At 50.0% G+C, this 11,699-nt stretch overlaps 1 protein-coding gene across 1 annotated transcript in view; it reads left to right on the plus strand.

The window, feature by feature from the left end:
- LOC141993505 (protein eva-1 homolog C-like) overlaps positions 1 to 9,435 on the plus strand; it is a 54,594-nt gene extending 45,159 nt beyond the window's left edge. The window contains exon 8 of the mRNA XM_074963048.1: positions 7,370 to 9,435. Within this exon, the coding sequence (XP_074819149.1) occupies positions 7,370 to 7,755 (386 nt within the window). The 3' untranslated portion in view covers positions 7,756 to 9,435. The remainder of the gene's footprint in view (positions 1 to 7,369) is intronic.
- Positions 9,436 to 11,699: the final 2,264 nt, after the last annotated feature.

Raw genomic sequence — 11,699 nt, forward strand, 5'->3', positions numbered from 1 at the left:
TGAACAGTTTATAACCATCCATGACAGTACTCCAGTCATGTGAGTTATCCCACCAAGTCTCTGTTATTCCAATCACGTCATAATTCCTTGACATCACCAGGACCTCCAGTTCTCCCTGCTTGTTTCCAAGGCTTTGTGCATTCGTATATAAGCACTTGAGATAACCTGCTGATCGCCCCTCATTCTCAGTATGAGGCAGGAGCCCTCCCCTCACAGACGTTCCTGCCTGTGTTTCCTCCCGGTATCCCGCTTTCCCACTTACCTCAGGGCTTTGGTCTCCTTCCCCCGGTGAACCTAGTTTAAAGCCCTCCTCACTAGGTTAGCCAGCCTGCTCGCAAAGATGCTCTTCCCTCTCTTCGTAAGGTGGAGCCCGTCTCTGCCCAGCACTCCTCCTTCATGGAACACCATCCCATGGTCAAAAAATCCAAAGCCTTCTCTCCGACACCACCTGCGTAGCCATTCATTGACTTCCACGATTCGACGGTCCCTACCCAGGCCTTTTCCTTCCCCGGGGAGGATGGACGAGAACACCACTTGCGCCTCAAACTCCTTTATCCTTCTTCCCAGGGCCACGTAGTCCGCAGTGATCTGCTCAAGGTCATTCTTGGCAGTATCATTGGTGCCCATGTGGAGAAGCAGGAAGGGGTAGCGATCCGAGGGCTTGATGAGTCTCTGCAGTCTCTCCGTCACATCGCGAATCTTAGCCCCTGGCAAGCAGCAGACTTCTCGTGTTGTCTTCTGCTGGAAAGGAGCTAGTCTCAGCTCCTCCCATACTTGGAAGCACGCTGCTTCTCTGTGTTACAGAGTCGCAGGGATCCTCACCCACCTCAGTGGTTTCTGAGACTCCCTCCCCCTTCTCTGGACTCCCCTTTGGGACATATTTCCCTATGCTCCCTAGAGTGGGGGCTGTCTCTGGTTCATCTGCAACTTGCTGGTAGCTAACTACCTGGACAATTCTCTCCCTGGCAGCCATTACATCCCATCTTTTCCTAATGTGGTGTTGCCTGTAGCTGCAATGCAGGAGCTGGTCTCAACCACTCACACCTGGAAGTATGTGGCTTCCCCCTGCTGCAGAGGAATCCAATTCCCTCAGCAGTTCCTGAGACCTTACCCTTTCCCTTGGGGTCCCAGCATGAAACTCCCTCCTGCTGCAGGCAAATACTTTAACCTGAGCTACATGGAAAAATCATTACCAAGAAGCAGGTCAACTAGGAGGTGTTCCATTACCCCTACAGTCAAAACGCTTTCCAAACCTTCCCACACCACATGGATTTTAGCTAGTGGTACAAGGAATCTGCTTTCGCCCACCCCCACAATCTCTGCCATTTGGCAAGGTAACATACTAGCCTTTGGGACCACACTCTGCTTAATCAGAGAGATCTGGGTCCTGTATTTCCTCTACCCCAAGTACTCCCTGCCATTAATTCTGACAACCTTAACGTGCTACATTCTGGTTCTGCAGAGGCTAATATCACAAAATCAATACGATAGGGTTCAATTGCTTGGGGGGGGGCTCTGTGTTGAGGACAGCAGAACTAACATGAGCTATTGGTTGCCTGCTTCCTCCTAGCACAGGGCATTTATTTCTCAGATGATCAGTGGAATTACACTGATAGCATCTTTTGGGCTCTTCTGTTTTTACAGGAGGTTTGGGATGAGGGTTAGAGGTATAGTTTTGGGGAGGTGAGTACCCAGCCTCCCTCCCTCTTGATAGGGATAAAATGGGATCTTCCTTTCCCACCAGCTTTAAACACCTCTGTCAGTGCTGTTTTCAATAGATGCCTGGGTCTGTTCAAAGGCATCAGCTAGAGACGCCATCTCCATCCACAGACTCACAGCTTTGTCCCATAGACACTGCTTTACATCCGCCTTACATATGCCTAGGAAATGCTCTTGAGCAACAAGATCCAACATTCCCTCAAGGCTTGTAACACCTTTGCTCCTCACCCACTTTCCCGTCAAATCTTTCATTTTGTTCACATATTCCCCATTACTCATACCAGTATCCCTCTCAAGATTCCTAAATTTAACTCTGTGTTTCAGAGGTAATCTGAAACCTTTGCAAAACAGTGTTTTTAAATTTACAATAGTCTACAGCATCCTCAAGAGGCATTTCATTGAATACATTCAGAGCTTTACCAGTTAATTTTGCAATCAGGGTAAGAATTCTCTTGGCAGCAGGGATCTCCTGCACTGCACACAGCCTTTCAAAGGTAGTCAGATATTCGGCAATATTATCTGTCTCCTTGTATGCAGGACATAAATTGTTCCAAATTGTGGATTTTTGGAGTGATGGGAATCACTGGGGTCGGTGTGTTCTGGTGCTGCTTCTCTAGCAGGTCCAGTTGGTGTTTTTCGCTCTCTTTCTCTTTCCTCCCGCTTCTCCTTTATCTCCAGGTCTTTCAGTTCCAATAGTCTCTGATCAGCAGTGGCAGGTTTGTAGAAATTTTGATGATGCTCAGAACCCACCCCCCCCAAACTCCGTCCCCCGCAAACTGCACCCCACACTTGCCTAAGGCTCTGGGAGGGAGTTTGGGTGGGAGGAAGGAGGTCTGGGGTGCAGGCCCTGGGCTGGGGCAGGGGATTGGGGTGCAGGACAGGTGAGAGGTTGGGCTCTGGGAGGAAATTTGGGTGGGGGAGGGGCTCTGGGATGGAGTTTGGGTGCTGGGTGCAGGCTCTGGGGGTGCAGGAGTGGGTGAGGGGTGCAGGCTCTGGGAAGGAGTTTAGGTGCAGGCTCTGGGAGGGAGTGCAGAGGGCTTGGGTGCAGGCTCTGGGAGGGAGCTTGGGGATGGGAGGGTGTGTGGAGGGATGGGGTGCAGGCTCTGGAAGGGAGCTTGGGTGTAAGCTCTTGGCTTGGGCAAGGGGTGGGGGTGTAGGAGGGGGTGAGGGGTGCAGGCTCTGGGACAGAGTTTGGGTGCTGGCTCTGGGCAGGAGTGCAGGCTCTTGGAGGGATCTTGGGGATGGGAGGGTGTGCAGGCTCTGGGAGGGAGTTTGGGGACCAAAGCGGGGGTGCAGCGCTTACCTGGGGCTCCCAGGCAGAGCAGGTCGGGAGTCTCTATGTGCTGCTACCCCCAGGCACTGCCCCTGCAGCTTCCTATTGGCTGCAGGGGCGCTTGGGGTGGGACACAGACCCATCCTGCCCAGGGGCTGCAGGGAGGGGGCGGCAGCCACATGGAGCGAGCAGGCAGGAAGCCGCCCAGCTCGGCTGCGCTGCCGGTGGTGAGTGGGGACCCTGGGCTGTTTTAAATGGCCCGGGGGATGTGCGGGGCGGGGGCACGCAGGGTGGAAGGCAGGGCCGAGGGAGAGACCTGGCCTCAGACATTGCCGGAGCCAGGCCCAGGCCAGGAATAGGACTCGCCGCCCATGTTTCTCTCTCCTTTTCTGCAACCTGTAGTCTAAAAAGCTCCAGCTTTGCAATGGCTTCATTGTTTCAGTCAGGTTCCTGCTTTTCTGTCCCTACTTCCCTTTCTCGAAATAAGCAAACAGAAAATAACAAATCGGTAGCCTCCTCCTCACTGTCCTTAGCCACCACACTTAAAGCCTCACTTAAAATCTTTACACCACTGTATGAAGTACAAGTCTTGCTCATAGAATCTAAGCCCTGGTCTACATTAGGACTTTAGGTCGAATTTAGCAGCGTTAAGTCGATGTAAACCTGCACCTGTCCACACGATGAAGCCCTTTATTTCGACTTAAAGGGCTCTTAAAATCGATTTCCGTACTCCACCCCTGACAAGTGGATTAGCGCTTAAATCGGCCTTGCCGGGTCGAATTTAGGGTACTGTGGACACAATTCGACGGTATTGGCCGCCGGGAGCTATCCCAGAGTGCTCCATTGTGACCGCTCTGGACAGCACTCTCAACTCAGATGCACTGGCCAGGTAGACAGGAAAAGAACCGCGAACTTTTGAATCTCATTTCCTGTTTGGCCAGCGTGGCAAGCTGCAGGTGACCATGCAGAGCTCGTCAGCAGAGGTGACCATGATGGAGTCCCAGAATCGCAAAAGAGCTCCAGCATGGACTGAACGGGAGGTACGGGATCTGATCGCTGTATGGGGAGAGGAATCCGTGCTATCAGAACTCCGTTCCAGTTTTCGAAATGCCAAAACATTTGTCAAAATCTCCCAGATCTTTGATTGCGTGGGCTACTTGCATCACAGCAGCCCCCACAGTAGATTTGCCCACTCCAAATTGATTCCCAACTGACCGGTAGCTGCCTGGCGTTGCAAGCTTCCACAGGGCTATCGCCACTCGCTTCTCAACTGTGAGGGCTGCTCTCATCCTGGTATTCATGCACTTCAGGGCAGGGGAAAGCAAGTCACAAAGTTCCATGAAAGTGCCCCTACGCATGCGAAAGTTTCGCAGCCACTGGGAATTGTCCCAGACCTGCAACACTATGCGGTCCCACCAGTCTGTGCTTGTTTCCCGAGCCCAGAATCGGCGTTCCACAGCATGAACCTGCCCCATTAGCACCATGATGCATGCATTGGCAGGGCCCATGCTTTCAGAGAAATCTGTGTCCATGTCCTGATCACTCACGTGACCACGCTGACGTCGCCTCCTCGCCTGGTATCGCTTTGCCAGGTTCTGGTGCTGCATATACTGCTGGATAATGCGTGTGGTGTTTAATGTGCTCCTAATTGCCAAAGTGAGCTGAGCGGCCTCCATGCTTGCCTTGGTATGGCGTCCGCACAGAAAAAAGGCGCGGAACGATTGTCTGCCATTGCTCTGACGGAGGGAGGGGCGACTGATGACATGGCTTACAGGGTTGGCTTCAGGGAGCTAAAATCAACAAAGGGGGTGGCTTTACATCAAGGAGTATTTCTGGCAGGACTTCACGGAGGGTTCCAATAAGAAATGGTGCACCTAAGTTATTGTTCTTATTGGAACAAGGAGGTTAGTCTGGCCTCTGATTGATACATGGCTAGATTTACCTCGCTGCACCTTCTCTGTGAGTGACTGCAGTGTGACCTAGAGGAATGAGTCCCCTAGATGGGGGAAGCAAATGAGTACATAACAAATCTTGTCTATTTCTTGTTTTGATCCACTCCATCTATCTTTTACGTCTTTGGCTGGCAGCAGACGGTGCAGAAGGACCGCATGCCATCCACATCTCATGGCTGCCCAGCAGAAGATGATGCAATAGGACTGCTAGCAATCCGTATCGCCTGCCTGCTCACCATAAGACGGTTCAATAGGACTGACTGCAGGACTAAAGAGAATGACCTGGTCAAGTCACTCCAAATTTAGTCCCTGCGCCCATGTCTGCCCAGGCGGTCCTGGCCGACGTGGCCAGGAGCACCTCGGACATGACGAGGACGGCTACCAGTCGTACTGCACCGTCTGCTGCCACAAGGCAATGGGTTGCTGCTACTGTGTAGCAATGCAGTACCACGTCTGCCAGCACCCAGGAGACATAGGGTGACAGTTACCTGAGCGGGCTCCATGCTTGCCGTGGTATGGCGTCTGCACAGGTAACTCAGGAAAAGAGGCGCGAAACGATTGTCTGCCCTTGCTTTCACGGAGGGAGGGAGGGAACGGGGGCCTGACGATATGTACCCAGAACCACCCGCGACAATGTTTTAGCCCCATCAGGCATTGGGATCTCAACCCAGAATTCCAATGGGCAGCGGAGACTGCGGGAACTGTGGGATAGCTACCCACAGTGCAACACTCTGGAAGTCAACGCTTGCCTCGGTACTGTGGAAGCACTCCCCCAAGTTAATGCACTTAATGCACTTAGAGCATTTTCTATGGGGACACACACACTCGAATATATAAAACCGATTTCTAAAAAACCGACTTCTATAAATTCGACTTTATTCCGTAGTGTAGACATACCCACAGAATCATAGAATATCAGGGTTGGAAGGGACCTCAGGAGGTCATCTAGTCCAACCCCCTGCTCAAAGCAGTACAACAAGCTGTGTATTTCACCCTGCTTGCTGCGCCACTGTGATGGGATCCCCAGGGTGCAGCCTGTGACGGTGGGACTGCTGTGCCCCCTGAACACTCTCCCAGCCTGGGCTGTCTCTCACAGTGCCTTGCAGGTGACAAGCAGCAAGCCCCTCCAGGCACTGTGATCACTCATCATAACAGCATGTGAAGCCCCACTCCCAGCTATATTACATGAATACTCCCAGAGCCACTCATGAATCACATAGGGAAAGGCACCAGCCCAATCCTCCCAGCCTTGCACCTCAGGAAATATACCGTCTTGCTTTGCTCAAGAAGAACAATGCAGATTTATTAATTGGTTCACCACTTCATCAATGGAAAGTGGATATACACCAGCCTTTGCAAAACATGAGTAGATTTGCCACACAATTCATACAAACTCACTGGCAAAGATAAACAGTAAAACAAATGTATTGACTACAAAAGATAGATTTTAAGTGATATTAAGTGATAGGCAAAAAGTCAGAGTTAGTTACCAAAAGAAAAGAAAATATAAGCACACAGTCTGAACTCTCAACCCCATTAGACTGGGCAACATCTAGATTAAGCAGTTTTTCTCACCTCACTGGATATTGCAGTCCTTAACATACAGATTTGTCCCTTAAATTTGGGCCAGTCTCCTCTGTTGGAGTCTTCAGTTTTCTTCTCAGTGTCTTTGTTGCTTGCAACATAGGTGGGGGCAGGAGAAAGGCCCAGCATGGGCCTGCTATGTTCTGCTTTATACCCTCAGTCCCATGTGGTTGGGGAACACTCAAGTCCAAGCATGTCTGGTGGGAATTGCTGAGTCTCCAAGGCAAGGTTGAGCAATTCCCCTGGTGTGGCCTCATGCAGGTAAGTCACTGAATTGTAGCTGCCTTGTTGGACAATGGCTGTTGATGGGTTGTTTCACACCCCGCCCGGGCGTTGGTTACTTTCCTTGGTGTTGCCTCTGGGAAGCTAATATCTGGCTGATTCCCCAATTTACAGCATGTTTTAGTGACAACCATACAACACAATTCTCATAACTTCATATGCATTAATGATATACATGTATGGATAGATAAATGACTTTCAGCAAATCATACCCTTTCCCGTGATACCTTACAAGGCGTGTTTTATATGTAAGATTCTGATTATATAAAAATGAGGAATATGGGGGTTACAGGTCACTCCCCCAAGGTATAGAATGTCACACTCTCCTAATTCCATAATATGTTATCATGGGGAACAGGGGAGGTTCCTTCCTGACCCCTATACTATGAAGAATGAGGATTGAGGGCCCTTGTTCTTTTACATCCCTTCTTCCCACTTGCTCTCGTGCTTGCTCAGTAGGGCTACAAGACTGGTAGCTCATTGCTAAGGAGAATGATGCCTGTTGCTCTTTAGGAGTAATTCATATTCTCTTCTGACGTGTTTGCACTTCTCTCCTTAGGTGTCCCCGAGAAAGTGGGCCTCTATTTTCTGTGTGGGGTTTCCGGGGGCCTGGTGTTCCTGCTTTGTATCTTCAGCCCCAAAATGGCCTTCATACAGGACATGAAGGAGGTCTTAAAAGACTCAAAAGTGGGGAGCAGCTTAGAGCTGAGCCGGGGCAAGTTACAGGATGACCATAATGAGGATAACCACAACGATGACAGCTCCTCAGACTCCTCGTTCCGCCACCTCAGCCGCACCTACCATGCATCCAACATCTTCAGCCCGGAGCTGACCGCAGCCCTGGAGGGTGCTGCTGAGCACAGGGCCCACGAGGGAGAGGAGATCTGGATGCTCAAAGAGTCCAGCCCCTATGCTATTCACAAACTCAAATCTGCTACCAAATGAGAACAAGGAGCAGGGGCCACCCATCAGAGCAATGAGCCAGCACTGGCTCCACATCAGCAAGCAGCTCTTCCTGGAGTGGGGGCGGGGTGGGAAGGGAGACAATTTTCATCTCTGGGGACCCAAACTCATAACATGCTTAGGTCATGTGCAACGAGTATGTTGATAACAGTCTGATCCCTGACAGAGATTTGTCATGACTCAAACAAAGCTAGGCAAACTAGTATACATTCTCTGAACGCCATGTAATAACTTTCCTGCTATAGAAACCATAGATTCCATAATCAGTATTTATATCACACACAACAGAAGCATATTTGTTACGATTGGCAGTCTCTGCTCAAGAGGCGAGCTGGTTGGAGAAATGTAGACATAACCATATTCATCAGAATATACAGTTCTGTTGAAAGCAAAACGTTTCACAAAATTGGGTTGAATTCTGCCTGAACTTTGTTTAGGAAGAAATACATGGGGGAAAACGGATTCCAACAATGTTGAAATGACCTGTACCAACATTTTCAGAATGAAACTTTTTTGATTTTTTTGTTTTGAAACAACTTTTAGTTTCAATTTTTTTGCATTTTGTAGTAAATACAAAATTTTTATAATACAAAATGAAAAAGGTCAAAATTGAAACAATATGTTTCGGATGTCCCCAAATGAAATATTTTTTGGAATGTTCCTTTGCAGAAAACATTGAGATCTTCAGTTTAGGAAAAACAAAAATTGTGAAATCTCAAAATCCTTCTGTCCTCCCTGAGATCCTGGTTTAAAACAGCAGGGAGTGCTGCAGGGCAGGATTGAATGGGATTGTCTGTCATTTCAACTGGAAGTTCTGACTCGGAGTTACCCTGGTTTGGTTACCAAGAAGAATCCAGAAGTGGAAACCTTGCATTGTCATTACAGTTGGGTGTTTGTAGGGTCAGTGAACTATCTCAATAATATCAAGCAAGAAATCAGACTGGTACATTATGTGGTGTTTTGTCTGATTTCTTGGTGACATGTGACTAATTTTAGCCAATTAATGATGCAGTTCATACTGAATGCTCTGCTTACTCATGTTGTGTTGCAGTCAATTGCTAACACTCAGTTACTGTTAATTTCTTGTCTATAGGCCTATTTATAAGGCCCCTTTATCCTCCTTTTCACTCATTCCTAACTGTCTTCTGTTTTTTATTCCAGTTATGTCATTTTACATTACAATTCATGGTCAATGTTCCTTAATGATATGTGATAACATTGTGTGGATAGAGAGCCAAGGAGATCAGAGTCTGTTTTTTGGCGTGTATGGGAAAATCAGTAAAGATGCATATTCTAAGTAAAAATGAGAGAGAGAAAGGGAGGAATGAGTAAGACAGACAGTGCTGTGCGAGGCACTGGACTAGAACAGAGGTGGCTACAAGAGGTCAGAGCTGTGCAAGGTCCAGTGCTTGAATTAGCAATGCTACAGACAAGGTTGAGTGTACTAGGAACAAACAGGGGTCAGTACCACCATGTTGCACGACGGACACTTGACAAAATTACCTGACTTAGTGACTGACATTGGCGGAGGGTTATGTCATTCAGTCATTCAACCTGTAAAATAGCGCACACAATTTTCCACACTGAAAAAAAACAGTAACCTAGTATGGGAATGGGTTTTGAAGCAGCTGTGTAACATTACTGGCCTTTGCTCTAATCTTCAGGGGGTTGATTCAGAGCCGCCTGCAAGGCCTTGGAGTGGAAACCAGGCAGTGCAATGGGCAGGGCCGTCCCTAGTTATTCTGGGGCCCTACGCAGCCCCCCCCCCCCGCGGTGTGTGTGTGTGTGGCCCCAGGCGTCTGTGAGGGGACAGGGCTGGCTTGGGGGGCTGGAGGGAACCATCCCCCAGTACTCACTGGCGGCGAGGCTGGGGCCAGGACGCTGAACTTCCCGCCACCGGTGAGTGCAGGCCCACCCTTGCTGTACTCCTCAGGGGCGTGGGGGTAGGGCTGGGGTGGGAAGAGGCGGGGCTAGGGCAGAGCAGGGGCAGGGGCCATGGGGAAGAGGTGGAGCAGGGGCTGGAGCAGCTGCGCAGGGCACTAGGAAATTTAGTGCTCCACATTTCCTGGTGCCCTACGCAGCTGCATACTTTGCGTATGGGTACAGATGGCCTTGGCAATGGGGTCTCCCCTTGGTTTGGGGGATGAACCCCTTGTGAGCTCATAAAGGGACAGTGTCCCCAGTTGATTGCCTTGATTCACAGCAATTCACATGCAGATAAACCCAAGCAGCCCAGTTCTCATTTCAAAGTGCCTCTTCAAAGGTGCAGCCAGCTCCTCGCTACTCCCTGGGGAAGTGGAGATAGACACAGTCTCAACACCTCTGAGAACTGCATGAAATATTTGGCTGGTGCTATTTAAATGCGGAGGGGGATTTTAACGCAAACAGGGCCTGGCCAGGCATAAGGAAAGACCCCTCTGCGAGATCAGCTCCGTGCACTGCCATGAGATCCCAGGCCAGCCTGCAGGAGAGCGAACCCCAAAGGGGAGCATTGGGGAAGGCTGGATCTTGGCACAGCCAAGAGGCCCTCTCCCCTCTCCATGTTCCCAACCCCCTGATTTACCAGGAAAGGGCAGGGCTCTGCGGGGCGGTGCTAGGCGCGGGCACTGCTGCTGCACCCCATTCTCGCTGACTATGGGTAGCTATGGGGCACGCGCCTAGGAGCCCTGTGGCAATTTAAAAGGGCCTGGGGGCTCACAGCCACTGCCACTACCGCCAATAGGCTGGGAGCTGCAGAGTCAGCGCTCAGGGACGGGGGACAGAGGCAGCCTGCCGAGCCACCTGGCCATGCCTCCGCCAGCAACAGCAGGGATGGAGAGCCACTTGTGGGGAGCCTCCCAAGGTGAGCGCCCCCATGGACCTCAACATCTTTACCACGGACACTTGTGTCCATGTACGGACACATTGCCGACCCCTGGGAACAAACTGGCAGATGAAGTTTTGCCTTCTTCTGTCCCCAGCTGTTGTTTTCTGTCCCTCAATTTCAGGAAGACCAGCTATTGCCCAAAAGAAAAATCACACCCAGAAATACCAATAATGTGCTATGCACTTGTAACGTGTCAAACAACGTTGATACGTTTACTTTCCATAGCTCGAGGTAAATGAATTATCCCTTCATGGTGCTTGCATAACTGCTCCAAAGGTAAGGAGTCACTCAACTCTCATTGAAAGCTTTGTGAAATTCCCAGAGAATTTAAAGGGCGGGTCTGATGGTTCTCTGGTCACCTGAGGGCAGGGCATAGAGTTCAAAGTGATGACCAGAGTGACTAGAACAGGCACTGTGGGACACTTCTGGAGGCCGATCAGAGTGTATTAATAGACCAGGGCATCCACTCTGGTGCCACGGCACTCCAGCCAGGGTGCAGCAAGCGTTATGCCTCACTTCAAGGAGGATTACCAGGAGCGCTCCAGCCGCGGAGTCCGGGCACTCAACGTGCCTTGCCAATGTGAACGCGTCGTGAGTTAGGACACTCGGGGCTACTTTAACATGCTCTAACTCGCAAGTGTAGCCAAGCCCTAACTCTCCCCTCACACTGGGGTAGCTATATTAACTTTCCTGGAGTTACGCCTGGTTTACACTGAAATAAGTGAGAGGATAATGAGGTGCTCAGATTTTAATTTCTCTCGTGTCAGGTGATTCGGAATAATGGGACAGACCATAAATTGGTGCAAATGAGCATAGCTCCATTGATTGCACTCACTAGGGCTGTGCCGTGTGTATCAGCTGAAAATCTGGTCCAATGAGTCCCCCTTGGACTTATGCATTACAATAGGGCCTTTTGTTTAAAAAATGACACAACACTCAGCAATGTGACAAACCATTTGCCAATTACAATGACACAAAGGAGCTGTTCCTTTTTACATAGCTGTTACCTTTTGTGTTATCTCCACAGGGTTGTGCAAATCGATGGAGACTCAGGTTTGTC

This window comes from Natator depressus, chromosome 9 (assembly GCF_965152275.1).
Source record: "Natator depressus isolate rNatDep1 chromosome 9, rNatDep2.hap1, whole genome shotgun sequence".
NCBI lineage: Eukaryota > Metazoa > Chordata > Testudines > Cheloniidae > Natator > Natator depressus.